A 27,917-nucleotide genomic window follows, 5' to 3' on the forward strand; every position below is an offset into this window, starting at 1 on the left:
AGTGACGTTCTTGTTGTCAGTTTCTATCCAGATTGCCTGAGTGAATGTCTGGAGGTGTAGGCACCTCGGAATGATTATGTTAAGTTAGCACTAAGTCCCTCCCCCATCCACCTTTACTCTTTTCTTTACAATAAGGCTTTCAAATAAGTCATGGCTGTACGGCAGTGAAGCATCGGTGTTGAACACTGATGTCATGCTGTCGATGATGATGATGATGATGATGATGAAAGGGCGTCAGAGATCTATATAATTCTATGTAGGAGTAATCGAATTTTGTCACGCTGTCCTACCTCCTTGTGGCTCCGGCTTGGTAGCCCAGACGCCAGTCTGGTTGAGCTAAGAGTTCTGCATTTCCAGAAAGGGCCAACTAACCTTTTGGGTTTCAGCACACATGCTATTGAACAAAATAACCCAGCTGAAGCCTGTGCACCAGTTTCAGCCATTACACAGAGGAGACTCGTGACACTCAAGGATGAGGACTGTAGCAATTTGCAGAAAGGGCTAACCTTTTGGGTTTCAGCACACATGCTATTGAACAAAATAACCCAGCTGAAGCCTGTGCACCAGTTTCAGCCATTACACAGAGGAGACTCGTGACACTCAAGGATGAGGACTGTAGCAATTTGTGCCAATCAAAAGCTAACTTGGTGGCCCACCATCGAGTTGTCGTCCGTGGAAGTTTTACGAAGACTCGGTCGCTCTTTGCCCCCGCTTGTTTCCAATGGAAATTGACCTGAATCAACACCGCAGCAAGGCGTGCCATACCCAGTATAATGCAGATAACCTTGGCCAAGCGAGTGATTCCTGCGGCTGCTGGTCCCACCAAGGTTTACAGTCACTTTTGCGCCTGACTGACAAGATGTATCCATCTTTTAACGCGAAGACAGCACCGTTCAAATTTTCCTGGTCGATCGGCTATCATTATCACGCAACCAGGTTACCTGTGCTAAACTGGCAAGCAAATCTGAACGAATCTACCCAAGTGACCCCGACCAAACGATCGGTCTTCATTTTTTCCGACTGTGAAGAGTATGGTGCCTGGTTTAAAAAAATCGGGGGTTGTACGGTGTCACCCTTGGAATCCAATTCTTACACTTCGCTCGAGTGCTAACCTTGTGGTCTTTGCCTGCGGTTTCTAACCGGAAATCATGAAACCAGAGCAAGTTTTGTTTCCTCTAGACCTCCATGCATGCGAGACATTTCCACGCACGTGCAAATCTGTCTCCCTGGGCTATCTTCAGGAGGCCTATCGTGTGTCTGACAACCGAAAACAGGTTTGCTCAGCTGACTACACCACCATCCAGAAGGCCTACCACCAGAGGCGGAAAGATGCAGCTTCTGCGGTACCCAACTGGTCATTGAGGGCATTATACGGGAGGAAATGCAGCCTACCTATCAAAACCGAAAGGTAAGGAAACAGGGTGTTCTTTGTTTCAAAACACGTGAAGAGCAAACCAATTCGCTTAGTGGTGTCATCGAAACGGCGTTTGACCGAGCCAGTAATAAGTAAGCAACCTGGCCGCATGATCAGCTTAGTGAGCCATTCGTCCAGGAGTCTGGCGAGGCTCGCGCTCAGAATGCTTCCTCGATTCCTTGTCGATACTCTTGCTAGCTACTTGAACGGGCTATTATTATTTTGGAGTTGCCCACTACATTCGTGTCCCGGAGGATCCAAATCTGACTTCACTGGACCAAGTGAAATTGATTTAAGTGCCATACATTCTTGCTTGGTGATTTAATGTAGTGACTGCTGATCACTGAAGCCGAGCGTTGTGGCTGTCTTTGAGCGATTTCGTATTTCTACATCGGAACGGCTGTTTCCAATCTATCTCGTTGTTACCTGATCTGCTGCTTTAATCATTAGCGACGTTTTCTAACCTTATTTTGGCGAATGTTGATGCCTAAAAAGTGTTCGATTCGGTTTCACGTCACACAGATTTTAGGCCTGTGATGTAGTGTTTTGGTTTGTTAATCCATGGCCAATTCGTATCAAGGGTTTTGCCCTCCTTAGCCCGGTAAGGCTAGTGTCGAACTGAGACTTCCTAAGTCCACAGTCAGTGGCTCGTGTTTGCATGTCATTTTGGGTTCGCTACGTTCCTACGCTACATTTATACATGTTACATGGCGTTAGGTGTACATTCCGTTGGCTTTTGCACCTGACCATGTATGCTGGACACCTTGTGGCTTATGTGATAGTGTCGACTGTGCTGGTGCCTACAACGTCTTGAACAGCACTCATCATTGTCTCCCTCTTCTCTCAGTTTCTGGTCCCTACGGTGCATTTCCATGCCAAACACGCTAACATACGTTGGATATCATTTCATCTGACCGGAAAACTACAAATGACACACCTTCGAATGGACCATCTCCTTCAAACATCGTTCGGTATCTGTCATCTGCAATTAGTTTTTCTATTTGTGGTCACGCAGTACAAGGCTACACGATAATGGATTGTGTCGCTGTTGGTTGCGCCGGAATTGTAGAGGCATCGGAGGAGTATGTGGTGATTTCCGAATGATAAATTTGTCTCCCAGAGAAAAAAAAGTGAAATTTTGTTTCAGTCTTTACACGATGTTTAGCCTTGTCCCATTCATTTGATGGCTGAAGCTACATCAGATGACGTAAAGTATCATTTTACTTCTGTTCCCCAAGGCATTCTCGTCGGAAAATTCATTCGTCTTCATAGGTTATTCCGCAGGGAAATGCGAGTGTAAGGTTGGAATAGACTGACGGAAGGAGCTCACACATTGTACTCATTCGTCCAGCAACTGAACCGCCTTAGAACCGTATGTTCTTGACGGAGTTAAGATTGACCTCTTATATTTAAGTAGCTCTATTTTACGTTCTCCTTGCAATCTTTTAGATATACGCATTCCTCCGTGAACAATTCTGGTACCAGAATTCCATTATTGGGGTACAAAATGTGAACACTTTGGCACCTGTTGCAATTATCTTCGCTGACTCCAATTACGTAGCCCATGGTCATCAGCTTACATATGATGGATGAAGTTCGATGAACGAGGGTTTAAAATGTAGGAGTCTAGTGAGAAGCGGCCTGTGTGCCAGGCCTAATGGTGCATGCTAGGTAACTGTTGGGAACCTGGCAAATTTTTACCCGGTAGAGAGACGAAAACCTTGCTATGGTGGAGAAGTAAATTACCTGTGGGTTAGGAGTACCTTCATTCTCGGACTGAGTTTACTATATGGAAGCCTGCTCGCTCTCGTTCTCCTCAGCTTTGAGGAGTCACAAATATTTATGTACACCATACATGCGTTCGCCCAAGTTTAGTTAAGAATGGTTCGTCCACTAGCTAATATCCCGAATCTCGTCGGGATAACTTTTACTACGCAAGACCCGAAAGCCTTTACTCTGTGCAGTGTGCATCGTTATCTTTCAGAAGATCATGTGTTCGTTTGATATGAAGCCACTTTTTGACAGCTTTTCCCTTATACACACTGAGAAATGCAGGTGTTGAACTTGGACTTCACCCCAGTCTTCTTACACGTCTTTGTGGGCCACAAATTACTAGCAAATTGAAGAAAGTCGCTTTAAACTATCATTTTGGGCAAGCCCATCAGACTTGAGTCAAATTTGAGCAATCAGCAGAAGCATAGAAGATGGTGTGGAGCACTTTTCTGGTCGCGGACTGTAACGGTAAGACTGAACACTTGCTCTCCCTTATCGAAGCTCTTTTCTAGAACATTTTTAGCACCGACTTTTGAAGTGCAGACCTTCGTTTTTTGAAACTGCTGGTCACCTGAAGTATAGACCAGACTATGCCGATACTTCGATGAAAACACACTAGCTTGACAATGACTTACCTTGACAAATTCCCATACAGAACGGCACAAAAATGCCTTAGTTCTAAAATTACACTGTTGTGCAAAACTGCATTTTGGATACAATCGTGCAGGGAAATAATTGCCCACAGATTTGTTTTCATCTAATAATTACTCTGACGGCTCTATCGCCGATCCGAATATTTTGCAAATGTGTTCACTTTGACGCCCCTTGCATAAGTCACCACGTCTCTGGAGTGGTATGACAGGGCCACAACTATAATGTAGCGAAATTGTGCCTGAAGGTAAGCACATCGGCTATAGTAGCAATATCGGCCTAATTGACGGATTACTATACCCGACAATCTACCTGCAGTTATCGTAACATATACTCCAATATAACTTTGGGGATACGAGAAAAGAAGTGAGTATCCAGCTAACCTGAATCAACTGTAAGTGAATCTGGGGTGAACCAATCAGCTGCCAGGCACCCAATCAATGAAACTTAAATTAACCCAATATTCAAGGCCAGCCATAGACGAACGGCCGAGGAGGCTGAATTGCTCTAAGGTAGTAATGATTAATTGTTTTAGGCGCACTCAAAACTGTCTGAACGTTACGACCTATATTGACCTCCATAAACAAGGTACACTGCACAGTTTTGTATTTTTCCTAGTGTTTTGCAAGGTCATCAGTGAACGAGACAATAAAAAATAAAATCATCCAGTAGTTTTGTTAATCTTCTTCTCAATGAAAAATCATTATTGGATGTCCGGCGCAAACTGCGTCATCTAACGAGCCATGGGCAGTAGAACTAAACCACATGCAACTGACAACAGATTACACCAGAAGGAACAGTTTCCAAAGGAATATGACCAAGCCATCTGTTGAGCAGCTTCATCTTTGCTGGTTCCAACACCCATATAGATTATTCCAAGCGCACCGTTTAGTCCCCAAAACCTGATCGCCTGTACCGACACTCTTGTCTTTCTAAGGGTCTTGGTATCGAAGTAATCTGGTCGGTTTTAGACGTTCATGAATTGCAGACACATCCACATGACAAACTCTAGGCTTGAAAGTCAGATGAAGCAGACACACTGAGCCTAACCAGAGCTAATGTCATCAGAGATAGAATGACATAACATTCCGTGTGTTCGATGGATCATGAAAGCAAATTCCTAGTTAGATGGTGGAAGTCCTGTCCCATACTTTCAAACTTACAATTAAATGAATGTAACCTTGCGCAGTGCTTCTATATGTCTGGAGATTCAGCCATCTGTGCGGAGCACGTCATTGAGTTGTTACAGTCTGATGCCTACAGTGCTTTTCCGATTCAAAGCAACTCCATGGTGTGGCATTTCGCTGTGTTTTTAACACCGGGTGATTAGTCACTACATCTACATTTGGATCAGCTTAATCTTAAAGTTTCCAGTCAACCGCTATCTTGCCTCATCATCCAGATATCTGCGTCACCCAACGTTGTGCTCTGCTGTCATCAAGTGTTGTCTACTCGGTGAACAGAAAGGTTACAGCAACTTTCACTTCCGTTTGTACTTCTCCATTCTGTCGGTTACCTAGGAAATGTTTTATTGTGACGAGCCTTCCTACGTCATCATTTTGCGACTCTTCAAAAGTCAGCTTTTAGACTGGTCAAGAAGTTATCGATGCATTGGGTTGTACTCAAATCACTTGGCCGTTAAACTACGCTAGGTTTCATGGTCCTCATATGCCAATCATTTACCTGGCCTTTCTACCAAAGGTACACTTAGTCTGTGCTGACAAAATCAAGCGCTTGCCGGAAAATTTTCGGTTCATTTCTGGAGCACTAGAAATATGCAGAAAATATTTCCGGCAGAGATGTTACGGGATCTGCCAGGAATTAATCTCTCTCGCCAAAAAACAACACAATATAGTGATGACTTCTCATATAAAACTAACCTCTTTTCAAATCTGGGGCTACCAAAGAAAGACGTTCTAAACTTAAAATTTGGAGGGATTCTTTGTCATCTTACTGCGTTTTTTCAAAACGGATTGTTCTAGCCGTATAAATCCGCCCTGTGCCTTTGGTTCAGGAATTACAGTGGCATGATCATGTTCGTCTCGGAAACACCCGCGAAAAAATTATTTTCAACTACAATATGGTCAAAAATGTACGTACTCTGATCCTCTGAAGTATTAGCGTTTACGCTTCCGTTTAGTGTAAGCTCAAATTGCTACGAGATAACTCGTTGGGCGATTTCGAAACCTCGTGATTCGGGAAACAGCCTGGTGTCTCATTGCGGTGCGATTCTGTTACAGTTGGGTAGTAACATAGTTACCTTTGGAAATCTAGTGAATTATCTCGCTGATTTCTAAGACTTGTTAAAACCAAGTGTACCTCCATGTTAACCGCTTGTTTTCCTTCAATTTCGTTGGCTTTGTCAGAAGTCTAGGTTCATAGCAGGTAGTTGCCAAAAGTGTAGCTCACACGATTGACATTCGCCATTTTCAAAGGATACTTACGTAAGTTGGACTTGTGTTGAACTGCTTCATCCTTCACAAACTCGTGTTCCACGACTGGTTGGTAGTTCATCAAACTGGGTTTGGCGGCTGAATGAAGAAAGACAACGTATGAAACTATATGCAACAAATTTCAAAAGCATTCTCGGGGAAACAAGCAAAGTCACTCCTACATTACATAAGAAAGACTGCATACCTTCTAGTTATCAAGCTTTTGAACTTAAGTGAAGAGGGTGAATACAAAAATGGCAAAAGGCACGTTTTGCCTACACATTGGAAGCTCATGTTCAAAAAGATTTTTCTGTCACGCTTGAGACAGCCAATCTAAGTATACTAACACACGAGCGGGTACACATTTGTCCCCTATCTTCCTTGGCATACCAACACCAAAATTCTTCTTGAATATGGTTCTTAAATATCAGCTCATTTCCTGGTTTTGCGGAGAAAGAGTCTGACGTTATCGAGCGCGCTTTTGCTGAGCAGGCGGTCATTACTTTTGGGAACGCTGACGATGTTTAAGCTTGGAAACATCGTTGTCCACAAAAACTCCAATCGGTATTCTGTGAAAGGGTAATCAGGGCAATCGCTAGTTTTATTCATACACAAGTGGCGATAATCTGGTTTTACGAGGAGGGGGTGGAGGATAAACAATCGAATGGTGTTCAGAATACGAACTTTTACAATTGCATGTGCCTTCTCGTACAAACTTCTCCTGTCCGCCGCACGATCGACAGTTGTTCTACATGCTTACGACACGCTATTTCCACCATTTTCTTTCCGCTTACGGTCAGAATTGATCTTAAGAGATGAAAATATCAGTATGTGATACAGAAATTAAAACTTGAATTGTAGCCCACCGTCTTGTGGACACGGCAAAAATTCGCAGTGTGCAACTTATTTTTGTAGACCTTATGCATACCGGTTCAATCGACATCCACAATGCAAAATCCAAGCTCATTGCGGTTAGCATATTTAGCCCATTGTTTCCACCCCTTACGTAATCACAGGTGTCCACAAGCTAAAATCGAAAGTAAATTGCTCTTAGGTTCTTTCTAACCTCAGTTGGTTCGATTGAAGGATTTGAAAGCGTGTAACTTCAGTGTGCATGTTTTATGGTAAGGATGCGGAATGCTTTTGAAGGGTTAGTGAAGTAAACAAATAGCTTGTGAGTATTATTTGTGAAGAACACTGGACCTCACGGTATGACCATTCATATAGTTCAGAGTGAACTTCGTAGCTTAGACTGTCCCAAGTCAGGAAATAAATGAAATCCTAAACGTCCGGGCTGTGACATTTTACACAAGGGACTGTTTCACACTGGCTGCGTTGAACGAGGTCTGCGACTGCTAAAGAGAAGAGAAAATAAAGTCAAAAGCTCTAGAATTGGGATCAGATGCATACGGTGCTAAACTGTTCCAGGTAGAGTGCGACGCTCGACGAGTTTTATTCCTCCTTCCATGATGGTCCAAACAGCCTTTTCCAGTCATTAGACATGTTGAGTTTAATAGATTTGTTTAGTTGAGCCTGGAAGGACAAGCTAATGCACTTCCTTATTATAAGTGACGTGGGCCACATTAGAACGAATCTGAGTTTGTAGGGGAATGAGAACCTGAAGAAATTTGTCCGGATCACTACAGCATTACACACAGGGCTTGAAGTTATGCCCCTATTTTGAAACTTTCTTTGAAGTCGAAAAACGCACTCAATCCTTCTCGGAGTATAGACTCTCCAACCTGGCTGAGTGGGTCACACTACTTGTGAAGGCTTCATACTTAATGGGTGCTCGATCTCTTGTAATAACAAGCATTCAGGATCTGAGAGATTCTCCTGATTGTTGTAAGCATCTAGTTTTCCTTGCGTTACTTCCTAACCGATTACTGGCTATGTTCGAAGCCTTAGATAAATGATAGTTTCCCAGAGCTTTTGTTTGCCTCGTCGCAAACGCTAATCTCCCCAGAATCCGGACATATATTTTCCACTCCACTGAGGTGTCTGTTGCGCGCTGAAAACTAAGTGGAATGTCTGGTGAACAGCACGTTATTATGAAGGTATAGAATAAATCCTAACAAAACCTGTTGGGGTTAATCCGCCCCACATTCCGATTAGACAGTAATCCACCGAGATATTGCCAATTTTTAGGGCGTGTAGGTAACCGATTCCTAAATAGTCCCGTTGAACGCATCTCTCAAAATTACATCAAACAACCTTTGGTGGGTTGCGGATGTCCACTGGCACTTTGTCCAAGGGAAAGTGATGGAATGTATAAAGTTGAACGGTTTTTTTCTCGCATTTATCGAAACAATTAACTTTAGGGTACTTGAAATAGAACAAATTATCAATCATTAAAGGTGTGTGGTAGCTGCTTTCAATATCTGTCAATCCCAGAAGTATCCAGTGAGAATAGATAAACCTCCGAGTCTAACCGGGCGCTTGTAATGAGACGATAATTTGGGTAAGAAAAATTATCTCATGATTGCTGACGGTGTAACACGTAGGATGAGGTTTGTAATTCAAGAAAGAATCATTTTTGTGGAGTAAGATAAAGACATTCTCAGAAAATAATTCAATTGAGCTGGATTGCCAAACTCATATTGACAATTTTGAGACAACCAGAAGCATCAGTATCTACGTACAGTACAGTCAGTTGCTGCGTAACAGAGTTGCGTGAGGGGGGGACAGGGTACTCCAACCGAGCAACAGGGATACATTTAAGGAAACAATCTTAGCCACTGTAAGCCTTGTACATTCATCCGCTCCACCTACTGTGCGCTAACAAAGGATGTCAATGGTACCAGTTTAGTTTATTCACTGACAACAGTTCTTTTACTGACCACAAATGGATTAAACTTTTTGTCTGAAAACTGTTTATCGCTCTGCTGCCTTTAAGTTTGCTGCGCAGTATGATGTACCGAGACAAATTCGACACAGTTATTTTGGCTTGTTGGCCACCACTGTTTTGTGGACTGTCCCAAAAGGCTCATCTCAGTGTAGGTTGACAAAAAATAGTTTTACTTAGCTGACGTTCATCACAAAGCCTTCAATGTACTTCATTCCGGTCAACTGGCGCCATGTTTGCGATAAAATTTGGGCTGGTGCTATGGAGATGCCTGACATAATCAGACAGTTTTGTAGAGTAACAGTCAAAATATCATCTGAGGTTTCACGAATGGGATTTATCCATTTTAAAGACATATCTCGAAATCTATGGACAAACGGAGCATTTCAATGCCTTTTAGCAAGTAAGTAAGGTTTGAGTCAAGTGACATGAGTCAAACGGAAACTCTGAGACTACGCCTACCCGACCAGTCGCAAGTAGAGCAAAATCGCTCTTGGGCTGTCAAAGTTTTCGGCAACATTATGAGTAGCGTATTACGCCTATACAAATTAATTTGACTTTGACGTTTACATTCAAGTTAACATGCTTATCGGCAGATAAGCAGCAACAGCTTCTATGACCACTGTTCTGCCGAAGCGTTAATTTTTACGCCTCACTGAAGAAGCATGTGCAAGCCGTGGTAATTTCGTCATTAATTGCAGTCTGGCGTACTCGGTGCTCTAAAGGGAATGTGAAACGCATTCATGATTTTTGATTAATGCGCCTGATAACTTGCCAACTCTAGCAGCAATTGTCGTATGATACTCAACGTTTTGACCAACACTGCTGCATGATCTCATCTGCGGTGTTTGTTTCACAAACACTACGGGTGTGAGTATTGGGGTAGATTGTAGATTGCAGCATCTTAAAGCTGGTGGACAGAAATTTATGTGTGCCAGAATGATTGACTGAAATTTTTCTGAAGATTTCAACTAACAAGTTTTGTCCTCAGTTTTTTCTTCGCCATTTATTAGGATACCAGAAAAAACAAGTGTTTGTCAAAAAAGCTGTACGGTGACCAAAAATGTGTTTGCCGACAAAAGGTGTGAGTTATCAACTAGCAGGCGTTTGAGACAAGTCCAAGGGCTTGCATTTGAGCATCCACAAATGGTCTAAGGTCCTTTCAGTACACCAGTATATAGAAAATATCCCTTAGCTCATTTGAAATGAAACAAGGAACAGAGTCACTTCTTCGGCTGGTCATACCTTACAAATTGTCCAAGTGAGCAGAATGAAATTGATATAAAATGCGATCTAGATGATTCGCATGATCGGGTTCGCTGTTGTTATTGTATGGAAAGCAGAAGTGGAATTTTCGATCGATCAAGCCAGATGGAGACTTTCATTTTTTCGGATTTCACTACAGTGTTTGGTGAAAAACAGTATTAGGAACCAGGTGGGACTCCTACGGTCGATTCCTGGGAATTCATTTTATTTCTTGTTACTTTGCTATTTATAATTTTGCAGAAAACCAACAGTCACTCTTTTCAGTTGATAAATTTCCCGAATTTCCAGCAGTCTGACGACTTAGCTGAGCAGTGCACGGAAAAACGTTGCACGTAGTCATCAAGGCTCAAACGATTAATTTTGAGGGATGAAATGGTCAGTGGATTCTTTGTAGTCAGTAGCATAGTGACATTATCCTACCCGGTGTGCTGCACACAAACTGCCCGACCAGTTTCGCTCTTCTTGGGGCTCGTCATGTAGGCGCAGTCCCCGAGTTTCAGTTAACTTTATGTCCTACTTGAAACCAAATTGCACGAAATTAGCGACTACACTACGTTAAGTTATCATTCCCCATGATTGAGGAGATTAATGCGGTTGAATAGGGAGGGATCTGAAGTAAGCTTTAAACCAGCCAGCAAATAACATGGAAGACCTGACGATTTGATAAGTGTGGAAAAGTGGGTAGATGGCTTTCATGTGCCTATGATGGATACTGATGTAGCGGTGATACTGCTGATGGGGAGGCACGCGAGTAGTATGTGTTGTTCGTAGAATTTCGCTTTGCGTCTCTTGAAAAAGGAAGATCTGTTGCGGAATTCGTGGAACCACTTTGTAACATTTGCTTGGATTTGACCGACGAATGAGTGGAGTCAGTGAATCCCCAGGAAAGTTCAAGAAGACTCGTTCGGGAGAAGATCGGTATCCAGTTTTTGTAACTAAGATGCAAATTAGAGTTTTGCTTCCCTGTTCAATGATCTGTAACCGGTCAGTTGGCATTTCCTAATAAATAACTCCGCAGCGCAGCGAAGGTTCCTTTCACTGATAACGACTGTGAACGGATGGATTTGAGTTGTGTGGGTCCACACTAAAATGTGGTACACATTTATCTTTGAAGACTGCGTAAGTGATTCTTAACAGAAAAGAACTGTCGCCACGTGAAGTTTCAAGTTTCAAGAGAGAAAGAAGCCCGTCGGTTGAAGTCACCTCTTATGGAGAAAATGTTATTTAACAAGTCCACCCATTGTCACAATAACCCAACAATTATTTCCATTAATCTTATGTCTCTTTGGTTTTTAATTAGTACACAACGTTGTCTTACGTCTAATTAATGGTCTGACGCGCTGCGATAACCTGTAAAAGAGGCAGACGATAGAACACTCACATTCGGTGTATGCGACCCGGAGGATAATTGCAAAAGTAGCCTCTAAGGGTAAGCAGGACAGTCTCTGGTGGACTACCTAAAAAGGGCAGAAGCGCAGCGCCTAACCAAGAAGAAAGCTTAGTCATGAACTCAGTGAAAACGTTTTGAAAATTTTGAAAATTTAATGTACCCCTCCCCCTGGGTGACAGAAGCACTGAAAAAGACGCTCGCTTCTCGATTAAGCGGAAGTTAAATCCTGAGGAATGAATCATCTCTCCCTAGTACAACCCGGATCAAGTCTGAAAAAGTTATAGTATATAATCCCACAACATTGCATATATAATCCCTATTCGGGCACCGAACTTCCGGTTGCACACTCTACTGGACTACTAGAGGATATGTGCAACAGATGACGCTTATGTTTATGGGTTGTGAGCGAAATTCATTTTGTAATATTAGGAGCAAATGGAGAAAGCAAGTGACTTGGTTTGATCCCAAGCAAGGAAGCATATGTCATTTTTTACTCACATGACTGTAGCAATGCTGGTCCTTCGAAAAACAATTGTTAAGTTTTTTCGTGGAGAGGAGGTGAGGCCCCACTGGTTGTGATAACTGATCGGGCTGAAAATGATGTGTTACCTAGCATGTGTAGTACAGGCAAGTTGTAGAGTTGTCGTGACGTCTCCTCGGAAAAGTTTCCAACCCTGACAGCGTCCCATTTTAGCGGTTCAACAGTGTCATTTCGACGTTCGCGGGGACTATCCTAATATGTTTCGACATGTGAAAAACTTATATCAACTTAGCTATAGAAACGTTGGGCCCGGTGGCTTTGACCTGCTCTTTTTGTGTAAGATGCCGCGAACAGGTGCACACTTCTCCGCAGATCTGTCTTGGATATATTCAAGTAGGCAATGCCTAGACGATGATCAGTAGCGGACAAAGGATGGCTGACGGACGTCTAATGAAACCACCAACGTTTTTCACCGCACTCCCTAGCAACGCACTGATGTCGTCGCCTCAATTGGCAATGAAACGTCTGCAATCAAATTGCCCAGCTCAGTTCAGCAAACAAACCAACGACCATCTATGCCACCTAAGCTACCAACATTCTCCTCTATAGCACACATATATGTACTGTATATGTGTATCCGAAATACGTATATGAAACGTCATCAAATTGCCCAGCTCAGTTCAGCAAACAAACCAACGACCATCTATGCCACCTAAGCTACCAACATTCTCCTCTATAGCACACATATATGTACTGTATATGTGTATCCGAAATACGTATGAATGATATATCGATACGAACGCTCCAGCCTTTAAGTTGTTATGAGTTGTTTCGTCTTGCGTTCCAGCTTTGCCCATATTTAATCTCGGACCTGTCCTGAAATGGGGCATACACTAACCTTAGATTTATTTCCCAGTCGAACAAGTCGAACTAGGGCTCACTGGATCCACAGCTGTCAAAAACAACATTTGAGTGAACAACTTTGAATAGTTGTGTTCTGAAGTATCTACTGAATGAGAAAATCAGTTGCTTGAGGGACCAGAAAGTATATCCTTCCTGGTTCTGGAACGTTTGTTCCTCGAGCGGGAAACACAGCAAGAGAAACGTTTTTGCGGTTACACTGTACTTTCGGTCTTTGCGTAGGTTTTCTTGTTCAGCGTGTGCCGTATTAAAATACAACATATGACTTACGGTTAACTGTAACATAATAAAATTTCTCCAAGATTTGTTCCAAATTGATTTGACAAATGTAGATCCCACTGTCATCCATGCGGGCCCGCGCGATTTGTAGGCTCCAGTCTTGATAAGATAATCTTGGAAGCGAATATCGAGGATCACTTGTCTCCAAACCCAGTGTCAGTTCACGCATATGTCCGTCTCTCCACCATGATATCTGTAAAGTTGGAAGGATTAGAAAAACAACTTGGGACTATGTTATGGAAACAGTAGCTCCTTTTGTTCCCTACCCAAGTAAACTGTTGAAATTCGACTGAACTGATCAAGCACAGCAAATCTCGTGGCCGTGGAGAACTGGGTGTTCAATAGGAATTCGACCTCCATGCCCTGTTGGATTTCTAAGGTCCAAAAAACGAGTCTGTTTAAGAGACGCGCCAAACACCTAGATTGAGCAAGTATATGTCCCACTTTATTACTTCCGTTTAGCAATCAAGTCGAAGGTTACCGAAAGTGGATGACCGAATTGGTCCGGATGGAAACATAATGACCTAACTGTTTCGAGGATAATTCTGAGACGTTTGTAACCCCCTTTTAAAGAACCCATTTGTATTTCCCCTTGTTCAGAACAGAGGAAAAATAGTCTTCCCACAAGAACCAGTTTTACTTGATTTCCAATTTTGACGCAAGTATCACCTGTACTGGCCTTTCCACTATACCAGATTAGAACATTAGGCAGGAGGCAGTATATTTATTCTACGCCTATGAATCTACTCACTTGGGCGCACCTTTGCGACAAGCTAATGACGTTAAGAAGATCTCCTTACCAGTACAATTGGTAGATTTCACGGCTTTGTATCTTCGCCAGCTCGACCCCTGGTCATTTTAACTCGGCCTTCACGACTGAGTGTTAGTTCATCACATCATGTCTAATAAGCATGGACGGTTACGTCTAAGTTGGGCTAATTAGAATGCTAAATGTTCAAGGTCGATCGCCAGCGAAAACCATCAGCAGAACAGAGTTGTAAAACAGTGAAAAAAGGAAAAGATCGTTCGAGGAAGAAGAAAACTGGTACCCATTAATCAATTAAGCTGATCCGCTCACGGTAATGAACAGTCCAAGGCTGACATTTTCCCTGTTGAATTATGGCGTTAGTGACGATCAGCAACATATTCAAGAGAAGAGAACGTGGAATAAATTAACGATAAAAAGTTATCAAATTTTATTCTAGTCACTGATGAATACCAGAGTTTAATTAGGATACTGAAAATGGTTTGTGTTTCCCTTCTTTTGAATGCAAATTTATTTCACAATCTAGCATTCGAGACTAGTTGGCAGCATTTTGCTGTAGCCAAAAAATATTTCGGCATGAAATGAGAATTTGAGAAGGAAATTCTTCCTCCAGCCGAAGAAGAATTCACAGGACGGAAAGATTCTAAAGGCGGGCAGCTCGACGAAACCTAACACCGCACCGTTTTGACAGACTTTACGAACGGGTCGGTAACCAAGGGGACACAGGCCTTGGTTGGTCAGAATATGTGTCAATCAGAACGGGGCATTTTTAACTCTGTGCTAGTCCTCCTGACATGAAACTTCTGGCCCAGCTTCGTGAAAACTTCTTTGATTCCTCGATAGATTCATCTACCACCGTACCCTCTGATACATCAAAGTGGACGAAACCGTAAACCAAGGACTAGCACAAGAGGTGTGAAGTACAGTGTGGACAACCTACTTTAAGGAATCGGGTTTGGCTTATTTGATAGATGTGTGATGATTGAGTGCAGCAGTTTACTTTCGAATAAGTCCCCTTTATTGTTTGCATTTCAGACTCTTCTTTCCAACTGAGACCCTTTAAAATAGCCATCACACTGAAAACTTAACGCCCTGAACCGAATACTCATTTTCACCAACGGTCACAAGTTACAGCGTGCAGTGTGAAACCTGATGACTGCTGTTAGCTGCCAATCGTTTTGTGCCGTTTGATCGGTCATCCTCAGACCACAGCTTAGGAAAATGCATGTCAGTTACAGTGCTCGTCACAAACTCTTGATAGTTGTACGTAGTCCGGCTATACACGGAGTGAATGTCGCTTCACAACAATGTTTTGTTGCTGAATCTGGCTGTCAAAGTTCCTGGCTGGACAAAGACGTTTTAAACTGTCGACACACAACTTTTGGGGGGTCTGGACTAACTGTATCTTCCATAAAAAGGAATCTGTCTGTTACTTGGACCAAAGTACCTGTCATAAAATTTTACGGAACAGAATATGCGAGCATGTTGTTATGCGGCCTGGGAGTGGTGTGCAGGTTGCGTGTACATGCATCAGGCAGGTAGGTACTCATAACGTGCGTTGGGACTAGCATAACCGGAATTTTAGTGTCAATTCGGATGAATTCTTGAAGGTGTTCATGGAACTACAATAAAGTGAAAGAGGTCGCTCTCCATCCCACAGACACCCCCCCCCATTCTTACAGATTATCATCAGAGTTTGCACGCCCAAATTAGTGTAAACTGCTGTTTAACATGGATTTACAATAAGTAAAACCAAGTGTTTTATGTAGGTTTTTTCACACTTTTGATTTACACCCTTGATAATGTTTTCATGTAAAAGTAAATACTGCCTTTTAAACGCTTTTTTCTCCTCAGCTGCTCGTTCCTTGTCCCTCCAATTTCACTCGACTCAGGTTCACACACATTCCCTAGTTGCCTCACAAAATCCTCGAACTACATCGTTGGCTTTTTGCACAACTGGAGAATGTGGCACAACTTGAGACAACATTAACGTGTTGTTGTGGCCAGTGGGGAGTTTCATTGCGAGCTCGACAATGTCACAGGTTCATCTTGTATGAATTGATGATTGTTGACCTGATTGCAAAGGGGGTGTTTGGATAATAGGCACCACCAGGAGTGCTCAGATGGCGAGCAAGCGAAGCAAGCTAAAGTGTTCCGAACCACTGAATATGTGATACCGTTAAGAACGTGTTCAGCTTAGCTTCCTGAAAAATTTCACGTAACCTTTGAGGAACGTTTATGTGGAACGGAGTTTGGAATCCAGTCCAAATCGAAATACATTTATTTGCAAACTAATTTGGTTTTGTGAGAGACTTACCTGGAACCCAGCTGGATCTCTTATTTATGATGTTTTCAAGCAACTGAGTGTGCAGCACCAGGCCGACTCATGTTTCAGTTGCTACGACATTCGAGATATCGCGATACATTGATTAGACGTAACACACTACTCAAAAGGTTGCTGGGAGTCCTTCGACTGGTATCGTTCTCCTTGGGCTCATTGGTTCAATTTGGGTTCAAATAGAACATAATACTGACGGAAACTTGGGGACCGCGCTTACTTGGTGGGCCCCAAGAAAGGCGGAACCGTTCATGGGCTATCGAAAAATTTTCAGCAACCTTACGAGTAGTGTATTACGTCGATAATGCACCATGTTAATGCTGGACACGTAAAAGTGGTTCGCGAATTACGGCCGACTAGAATTTCTTGCGTTGATAGTTCCGAACATTTGATAACAGCATACTATATCTCCGCTATTTTCGAACATATAGGTTCGTAAAGTGTTCTCCCATGAAAATCATTTGAGGAATGTCTAAAGAACCAGAAGGTGTATGCCTGTTTAATTGGACCATACACCGTCAAGCGCACGCGAGAAATCATCCGTTCATGTAAGGGCTGTTGTATGGTAACGCAAAACAATATGGAAAATTCGTCAAACTAAACATGCCTTAAATTAACTGACCTTCTATTCCAGATGAATAGTATGCTAATTCAACCCCTTGGCGATGTAGAAACAAGAAAGCTTGGAAAGTGATAATTATCCTGTCAAAAAGAACTTCTGTTCTGAATGCAGTACACATGATTACTTTATTGTCTATGCCTTAGAAAAAGTTGGGTTGCATCTAAAATCAATGGTCTAGTGTGGGTAGGTAAGTAGAATTCCCCGTACCCCTGGTCTTAGCCAACAAATGATAAATTAGTGCACTTGTTTCTCTCAAAGTCACGCTGTCAACCACATTGTCTTCTTGATTGTGACAAGTGAATCATGTGTCCTTGACGAAGAATTTGGGCATACGCTGATAGGACCCTACAAATATAGAATCTTTTGGCTTTGGTCACTTCAGAAGTTTTTGAACCTGCAGATTTAACAGCCCTAAACCAGCTACTCAGTGTCCTGTGGACATTCTCCAAGTGTTTTCAATGAGTAGGATTTTGCTTTTATGAGCAGGGACGGTTCATCACTTTTTCACGAATATTTAGTAAACTAAGTCAGTACGGTTGCGTAAGTCGTCGAGCAATTTAGTTTACATCATTGCTTCCAGGTTAATGATACCTCAAGGCATTCTGGGCGTTTAAGGGTGAAATAACCGACTTCCTTTGAGTACACACTACCAGGTACGTCGTATGAGTTGTTCCAGTAAATCTAAGACATGGTACGAGTGTTCCGCATGCTAAGTTGTCAGATTGCCTGAGAACTATGCTGCACGTAACATATTGAGCCGTATATATCAGTCAACAATACAATTTCTTCTAAGCTGTGCGTCTCCTGATTTCCGAACAAAGTGATTCATGTTGACTTGCAATGAATTCGTAAGTTCTGAAACTTCCCTCTTCTAATTTCTCATAGGGGAGAGATCCTACTCCGCCGAAAATCATAATGGCACACTTCACGGAATTGGACTGAAGTGTCTACCTATTGAAACAGCCCCAACCGAGATGAAAGTGTAAACGAGACGGAGGAGCAACTGCTTGATTTTCGTAATTTTATTGATAAACTCGGCGCGAAAACGACTTTATTCTGAATAAAATGGATAGTGTGTAGCGGTATTCTCATAACCGTTGGAATATACGTTTCTCAAGCCCCACATTTAACTGTGGACAGAACCTAACGGAAAAATACCGGTTACTCAACTACACTGAGTTCTCAATATTTGAGTTGGCTGAACCTTACTTGTGTTTCAAAGCTATACAGATGATGCGGAAATGCAACCACTTTCAGCTCGCTCACACTGCATATTAACTAAAAACGAAAAAAAATCCTTGTGAACCTGGTTAATAGAATCACAACCCAACATTTTCCAAGGTAAACTAATCTGAAAATCAAGCCATATTGAATCCACTTGAAAACTGCACAGTAGACAATGTACAGCAAGATGTGTTGGGTCATTAACACTGTCATTTGCTAGAGAAACTTTTGGGGTATCGTCTAAATCGTGATAGTTTCACGGACAAATAAACCACCATTTTTATATTGTCAGATCGACCACCGTTCCTTCTTAGTGCAACATGCTGTTTAGCATGTTGCACTAAGAAGGAACGGTGGTCGATCTGACAATATAAAAATGGTGGTTTATTTGTCCGTGAAACTATCACGATTTAGACGATACCCCAAAAGTTTCTCTAGCAAATGACAGTGTTAATGACCCAACACATCTTGCTGTACATTGTCTACTGTGCAGTTTTCAAGTGGATTCAATATGGCTTGATTTTCAGATTAGTTTACCTTGGAAAATGTTGGGTTGTGATCATTTTTTTCATAAAACAAACTGGGTGCAGGCAAACATATTCCCTGGCTAGCGTGCTCACTTGATCTGAAAATTCAATCTGACCTGTTGAACGTGGATGATCACTGATACATGTTTTATCGACTGTTTTCGATTCGTGAATTAGGACACTCAACAGGATTTACATCATTGTAAAGTTTCTACTACCAGTTAAGCAGGCCGCAAGTATGCCTTTGTTCCGTAGGTCACAGATTTACGTCTCACTATTCCCGTGATACTGGTTTGATGCATGTGGCAAAATGTTAACTATATTATGTGAACTTGTCACCCATGTGTATGGAGGACAGATGAGTCTGGCAAACAAGTTTACACACATAACCCCACATTCGAATGTTGTCAGCCAACAGTGGAATATGGGGCTACCCCATTGTTGCAGCCACTAAATAACGGTCATATCGGGCATCAAAGGAAATAGGGCTTCGAACACATATCTCAGAATAAGACAACTGAACTTCAGAAAAGGCACATGAAATCCCTCTGCATATGTAGTGTGAAGTCCAGTGAGCTTACGGTGAGTCGATTCAACTTGATAATTGATATTATCACCAATCAGATGGCACATAAATGGGACTGAATCCCTCCAAATTTCCACTGATCGATGACTATGAGGTTACTCTTATCAGACTTTCTTCTTCGTCACTCGCGTTCATTATTCTGTTGGGGTAATATTACCTTGGCGTGTATGCTAGTCTCAGATTTAATCCAAAAAGTGTGTAACTGTAGAGGACTCACTCATTAGTGTTAAAAACTGTGGAATAATTCACATCGATTACGCCATCCCATATTTGCAAAACTGACGGTGTTCCGTTAGCCAGCGGTATGCAACAGTGTAACGACAGGAAAATGAGTAACAGCTATTTTTCTCGTTGCCCTTGAGAAAAATTTCATGTGGTATCTGGAACAAACGTTTTGTTTGTAACAGTTTAACTTGTCCTCACGTGCGGACAAGTCAGTTTTTTCTTTTATTCCCTAAATGTACTCATGTGAAATGCCGTCGTTTATCCTATCCAGGTATCCCTGGGACAGTCAAATATTTCTATACAACCTGACAAGTAACTCATTTTCAACGCCATTTAAACTGTCTCTATGGGAAGTATTCATAAACTAATTCACGCCTGTTCTCACAAAACTTCTGACAAGTCAGAAGTACAAGCATCGTACAAGTCAGCGTCATAAATTCATGACAGTGTTAACCAAAGAGGAAACGACGGAATGTCCTCAACGAAAAGCTGTTGATATCAGCGAAATCACTATATGTGTGTATTTTTACATTAGCACTCACAAACGTGAATGCTAACCAACCATACGCGCACATATTTATGAACTATTGATTCTATTCTTTTGTTGGATTTTAGCGGGACGCAAATCGAAACTTGCAGCTGCAGTTCCAGCTGACAGTCCCTTTTTCTTCAGACTGCGGGAGGATTGGATCTACCTTTCAGGATTCTGCGTAATGACCGTTGCAGATCAGGTGCCGTTGTTTGCATCAGTACACTAGCGGGTGAACAGTAAGTTACTTCATAAGACGGGGGTATCCAACGGGTCCATATATCGTTTTCAACAGGAACAGTAAATGTGAATTTATTGCGGCACCTCATTCCATTGTGACGCTGACCACGTGTACTGTAAAACGGTGAGTATACCAAATATATGGATATCATGGTCCGGAGAGATGGAAATGAGGGGAAACAGCTGGAAAGTTGTCTGCTTCAGTGGCGTGCAAAATCTATCCGCCTTATTTAGATGGCTTGACAACAACTTGACGTGTCAACACTACGTCTGCCAGTTTGGCAACGTGGGAATTCTCTAGGCTAAATATAGTTATTTGCACAAACTTGCCGGAAACTCAGTGATGTGTAGACTGGGCCAGAAGGCCTAATTTTAAAGATTCGTAACTGCTGAACAACCAAACATTGAATTAACGGTGTATAATTAGTCCTGTTGAAAGAATTAATATAGCAACACCGCACCGCTTTCAAGACTGCAGTACTGACAGAGAAAAAAAAACATTTTTTCCGTGAAGTCGGACTAAAACCTCTTGCTTTTTTCTGAAATTTCAACTTGTGGAATTAGTCCTTCAAATAAACCACAAGTAATGGGCTTACCACACAATGCATACCGGAGATGCGTGCGTGGCGGACGGTGGCAAAACTGGGCAAAGATGCCCATTTCGCTTGTCCACTTAGTTAGCGCAAGTTCCAATTTTGAAAAATTGGTCGCCTTTTACTCGGTCCTCAAGGTGTGCTTCTGTATGGAACATGTGCTTTGAAAAATTAGGGGTTATGGCTCAGCAACGAGTGTGTCTCACTCATTGTGAACGTCCCATATTTCAAGTAATATACCAGATGAAAAAGTTCAGGTTTTTTATTTTACATTCTAACTGAACGTTTGCACACCTCTAGCTTGTGTTTCTTGTAAGGACGCTGAGTTCCACAACACTGCTCAGAAAACCGAATCCTATCGTTCTATTCATCCTTCTGCATAATGCTCCCCTGAGTGTTGTGAAATTAGTTAATATATTCTGTAGTGTATTTTCATCTAATGTCATTTCTCTGGCTGCCATTTTACAAAGGACTTTGGCAAGGCCGATCTCCAGACTTGTGTGAATGAGTTTGTATGCTATGCGAAAATTGTTTCTGATCCGAATTGGACCCCATTATTAATCCAAATCCTTTCTGACACAACGTTTGCAGTTCCTCTACGCCTTTGGCCACTGCAGTGTTCTACTAACGGGTGCTTCACGACTGGCTATTGGGCCTATGTAATTGTTCTCAAGAAACTTGTCACCAGGACTGCGATATCTTTCCAGGTGTGTCATACAATGAAAGGCGCTTATAATATCGTTCTTCCCAGTCAAGCCAATAACTAAGAACATTGACAGTTTGTGACAAAAATTAGTTGCAAATTAAGTCGAGGTTAACGGGAGGCTCAAGTGAATTTCTCGTTCATGATATTTCCCTATTCCATGTGTCAAAGTTTTCTAGAGAGCAGTAGTGAGTTGCCTCAATCCTTCATCGACCGTATGATTAGCAGTAAAAAAAGGATATTTTGCACTTCACACTGTATAAAACGCGACCTCTTCAACGTGAAGTGCCCGGAGAAAACTTTGTTCCTTCTCATCGGGGTAGCCAGCTTCATACAACCTAAGTGGCCACGAGAACATGAAGTGTACATTTCACGAGTCCAGGTTAAGCACTTGTATGTACAGAAATGGAGGTAGAAGTTCAGAATAGAAACTGTGTTTAAAAGTCCTCACAGACTGATCTAAGATACAGCTTATTTTACAGGAGCCTATTAGAACAGTCAGCTATTCCAGTCCTACATAGTCGCTGAATCTCTTTTCCAATCCAGACCGTCTGCAACCGTACATACTGCCGAGCTGTAGTGCTTTGCTCACACGTGACTATTTGAAGTGTTGATTATCGATCTGATCTCACTCCGGCAGTGGGCAACTCCAACCAATGTGCTACCCACCCACCATGGATGAATCTTCCGCAACAATGTGCTCTGATCTCATTTTGAAAGATACTTTACATCAAACCCATCCCAAAGTCTCATTTCTGGCTGCTTTGAAGCTCCCGGTTCTACTGCGCAACATTTCCTCACATCTGTCCATCTTTTTGTCGTTCTACATGTAATCATTTTAACGTATGCGACACGCCTATCGGGTGGGCTTTATACTTTCAAACTTGGGTGGCCCCACTGTTTGAAGTGTTCTTCTTGACGTTTTCTCAACAGTAGGCAGTATGCTGCTTCAAGATGTCCATTTTGGCTTTTCGTCAGTCACTTGGTTATGTATGTATCCCCTATTCCGCTCACCGCATATGAACCTGTGCTTCAAGGTGCCTCTCATATCACATAATTCACCTATAATGCTGATGACTGACCTACTAACCCCAACAGACCTTTAGGTATAATGACCTCGTTTGCGGCTCTGCGAAGTCATCAGAGTTAGGACGTTGAACTGATGAAACTTCGATATCCTTTCACAAAGTCATGTTTTGACTTGGCCGCAAAACGTGTGAAAATTATAAATACCTTTTCAATGTTTAAATTTAATGGTCTGAAGGGCGCGTCATGGTTTTTGCTAACTACGAACATCGACTTCCAACCTTGACAGCTACAACTATCCTGATGTATTCATTTCTTCCTCAGAACGTTAGTCTGTGCCAGTCTGTTTATTTCCCCCAAAACTTTTGTTCTCTATTGGTAAAATGCGTCACTTTGGATGTCCTTCCAGCTGTTTTCCCCATTTTGTCTAAGCTTTTTATGGGATCAAAGTAGTTTTATTGTTATCTGCTCACCACCTCTTCCGGTCTGTTCTATAGGGACTTCCGTGGGGGCGATTTTACGGGATATCCTGATATCTTTTCCAGATAGCGTTTCTTGCTTCTCACATATGCACCAAAATGTGCTAACGCACTCTTGCCAATAGCTCTCATTCTGTTCACTCAGACATTTAACAGGAAGGACTAACACTCAGACAACAAACAATTTCAAGCGCGTGCTTGGCTGCACTCCATCCCACTAGAAATCCATCAGTCTCCATTAGGATGGACACACTATAAAGAGTGAGGCGATTCGAAGGAACATTTCTATTCATATTTTCGCGTTTTTACAAAGTGAACTTATGTTTTGTAGAATTTATATTTATCGAGGAATACACTCATTTGCAAATCAGTTTGTTTTTCGCGAGAGACCCAACTGAATCTCCCGTTTCTGATATTCTATTCTACAACTGAATGTGCTGAACACCGGCCGCGTCATGTTTTAGTTGGCACGATATTCGAGATATCGCAGTATATTTTCATGAAGGAAACTACTCACAAGGTCAAAGAGTTTTCAGCAACCTTGTTCCGCTGCGCTTATTTTTGGCTGCACGTTAGATACTGCAGCAATGGGACTCGAATACAAGGTCCACACATCTAGCATTTGAGCTTACAGTACAGTTGCTATCAGGAGTGATGCAGCTGGTTTCATCTACGTCTTCCTGATCCTCAGTTTAGGGTATCCAACATCCTTACTCATTTAGATACCTACAAACAGCCAACCCCTCGTTTTCTGACAGTAAATACTCGTACTGGGAGAAATGCTGAAAGCTGTTCTTTTATAATATTTGCTTGTACGCCAACCAACTGTAGCTTTGATTCAGCCTTTGGCTAACTGGTGTTGAGAACCAACCAAACTCCTGTTTGCCAAGCAAAGTTTAGATGTAGTTGCAGTCCAGAGGCTATTCAGCGTACCGCTAACGCGTCTCAGTCCATCCCAGGTACGCCATTTGGGTGTATTTACAGCAGGCCAAAACCACAAAGATGAGCAAACTTTGCAGTCCGGATGTTCTTCTGAATGGTGACTCGGTAGCAGAGCATCCTTCGTGTCTAACTGATCAAAAGTTAATCGGACCCAGGCTGCGCGATACAATAATCGACCACCTATGATAATGGAAGACACGTCGACGTTGCCCGTAGACTTACTGGACAAATCTAAGAAAACGATCTTTCTTCGGAACAGTAGAAATACTTTTCGGATAACGGTTTGAAGAAATGTACCTAGGCATATTGTATGATACTTTGCAAATGCCCTACGTCAGTACATAAAAATAGCCAGAGGTGACGTCAGAGACGCTCCATTAATACGGGAATAGATAAGTTTTGGAAAATCGGCGGCCGCTCCGCAACGCACCGCGTTATGTAGTTTTGGGCTGGGTGAACCATTTTCTAGATGGGTTAGCTCGAATTTCGTCTGTTCATTCTCAGAGAAACTTGACGAGACCATACATTTGAAGCAACAGGATAGCCTAATGCCATCGGGAAGTTGTTTCCGCCGATTCGAAAGAAAGATGTGAGCGGCTTTCCATGGAAGAGTTGATTGGAGGTGGTATTGTAAATTTAACGTGTGGCATGTACCATAGTTGATGATACAGTAAATGAAGCAGGCGTCCGGTCCACTCAGTGAACCCAAGAGCAATCTAAGTGACCGTCGCAGTTTACCTACGTCCTTCACTCGACCCGAGAATCTCAAGCAGTTGTCTGCGAGTTTAGTTCCTAGATCATTTTCTGAGACACCAACGTGCCTTCCCTCCTCCAAAGGCCACCGGGTTAATGTTTCGGATCAGTTTCTCCAAAGGTCTTTAAAGATGGCAGCAAATCTTTTTTGTTCTGGACTTAACACGTTGTTTGAACACTTTTGGCGTCAGAAGCGAGTTCAATTTAAAGGCCTGTAAAAACTGACTGCTGTCTGTCACAGCGCCGGCCCCTATAACATTGTGGCGTCTCTCTTCGAAATCTGATAATGAAGTATGAAGGCAACAAGTGCAGATCCAAATAAGTAGGGAGATAACGACTACAACTTCACATCACGCCAGCCGCTCAAGGAGTGCCGCGTGCAATCACACCATCGAACGCGGTCTCTCTATACTTCAAGAAAGCCTTTAAATCGGTCTATGTATACTTGGCCGGAACGGCTACTACTGAAGATGTTCAAACAATCTTTGCGTTCTTCCATCCTTTCGGCAAAGCCAAAGTGTACAATGGGCCAACCAGAAGTTTCCTCACATTCACTGAATTTCTTCAGGGTCATCCACTTTTTGTCCACTTTTGCCAATAAAACATCTTGTAATCACAAGTCGTACTTCAGAATTTCTCTTCTTCGTCTAGGTTTCTTCTATGCTTTTCTTTGATTTACTTACATATCCCTTCAACTGTGTGGCTGTTCCGTTATTGATTAAGTCGGTGCACGCAAAGATAAGTCAGGGATAACATTCAGATAACGTCAGAAGCAAAGCTCTCTGTAACTAAAATTCAGTGTACATAAAGCGATAGCTGAAAGGGTCTTAGTTTGTGGTTACAAAATTCGGCTCCTCCGATCGTATATCATTAAGCAACTTTAACCGTGTGCGCACCGATATCTCCGCAGTACAAGGTGTTTATGTGAATGTTTGTAAATGAGCCATGGTTTCAAGTCAGCAAATAGGATTTAGTATATTAAGGCTGCTAGACAATAGGCTCAGAACTCCCATCCAGGGTCTATCGATGAAAGCGAAAAAATGGGCAGCTCCGGTGCGTTTACAGGTTGTTGGTTTGTTGACCAAGCTTGGCAGATTGCCAACGTCTCCTCACCACTCAATGATACCTCTTCAGCGTGCACTCATGACGTCTCCTCGGTTGGTGAAATAACGTTTGTAATACATCTGCCAGGCTCGGTAGACAAATGAAGAACAGCCGTGAAAGGTAATACTTTCATTTCAAATCACTTTTGGCGGTCCGAATGGATGCTATTTGGGTCTTTGAGCTTTCCTGGCTGAAGTCCACGTGATCTTCCATACACCTGGACAGCAACCCAAATGACGTATAATATATCACAGTGGTGAGCACGCTTCCATCTCCGGGTTGATCTGTCTTGCTCAAATTCTTCCGTCGTTATACACTGGATCGTCAGGAAGTGCTGGTGCGATTTTGCAGTTTTCTAACATGACGCCCAGAAATGTCTATTTTAACGCAATTTAGGGTAAAGGCCCCTCACTTTTGATCTCTTTTGTCGAGGAAATAGTGTTTTCAAACCAAGTTCCCACCCTCCCCATTTATTTACGCTCTTCTTTGGTGTAGCCCCTCTTAAACTTTGCACTATATTTGAGGGCAACCTGTATTATTATAGTATCGCTACTAAACCTGAAATACCATTTCTGAGACTCTTAGACGCGCTCAAACTTTCACGACTTCTCTGACGTTCTCTTACGTGTCAGTTGGCTTCAATGCAGCGAATACCAGATAAGGACTTCAGCGACATATACCTTAGACTACAGGTAAACAGCTAGGTCCCTTAAGGCCTCTGAAAACTTTTGTTATCCTGCAAAGGCATCATACAATTGAGTTGCATAATCAAGCTTACGCAATGAGAAAGGGTGCCATACTGGAAAACGGGAGGCGATTTGTTTTACTATGGAAGTCCGCTTGCCCATTGTGGCTTAATGGTCATTGGTTTATGGTAAACTGTGAGTGATTTTCAATTGGCTCCCAAAGTTTCACCTCAACAGATCGCTTGTCTAGAATTGTACGCAATGAGCAGACCACGACTAGGTATTAGATTTGTGGTGTCAAACTGTTCAAACATAAGTCATCTGGCTAACAGCAAGTAGTTAATTGGGGTATAGAAAGCCTTATTCGACTGTGAACCGCGGATTCGTAGCTTTATATGTCCTCACATAGCCACTTCAGATACGAAAGCGCGCAAGAATACGTCGATTATCTTAATCACAGTGCTTGTCAATTTCTGAGCATCTGATAGCGTTGAAGTATGTATTAGTAGCGTCCAAATAAATATCTAGTTTTCACGCTTGATGTTTGGATAGCAGCAACATAACGAAATATACTATACTTACCACAATGGTAGAAAAGTTGACGTTGTATATGACACATTGTAGGGTTATAAGTGATCCCTCCTCGACGGCTATCCGAGTTTTCACTGTCCCCATGAAACACGGTGTGGTAGACGTGCCTCTGCCAGTGTATCTGTCTTCAAAATGGCAATCATTTGCTGACGTATCTCGATCAAAATTGACCGAATCGGTTGGATGTACGTTGGCTAACCTTGGAAGATGTTTGTGTGAGCTGTGTATATCTGGGACTGTGAAAAATTTGTTCGAATTACGTCCATGCGTTGGCAAAATGACTGTGGATCTGTTCACCATGTTCAAATCAATATTACTTATAGAAATGGCTCTTCCGAATAGGATAAGGCACGTGTGAACATANCAATATTCCTTATAGAAATGGCCCTTCCGAATAGGATAAGGCACGTGTGAACATACAGCACTAAGATAGCCAGGTAGATAGTGACTCGGTAAATCTTGTCGTGTAGTTCGTGCCAAACGATTAGTCTCACCATCAACCACACATGGAAGCGAATCTGCAGCTCACCT

General features: G+C 42.4%; 1 protein-coding gene across 1 annotated transcript; it reads right to left on the reverse strand.

Annotated features, from left to right (window-relative positions):
- Positions 1 to 6,283: 6,283 nt before the first annotated feature.
- Positions 6,284 to 13,645, reverse strand: T265_12817 (hypothetical protein; the record flags this gene model as incomplete). Its single annotated transcript, XM_009165678.1, has 2 exons — positions 6,284 to 6,369; positions 13,444 to 13,645. Coding segments are annotated over 2 exons (264 nt in total), but the record flags the coding sequence as incomplete, so codon positions are not given.
- Positions 13,646 to 27,917: the final 14,272 nt, after the last annotated feature.

The sequence above is a fragment of the Opisthorchis viverrini genome (assembly GCF_000715545.1).
Source record: "Opisthorchis viverrini unplaced genomic scaffold opera_v5_17, whole genome shotgun sequence".
NCBI lineage: Eukaryota > Metazoa > Platyhelminthes > Trematoda > Opisthorchiida > Opisthorchiidae > Opisthorchis > Opisthorchis viverrini.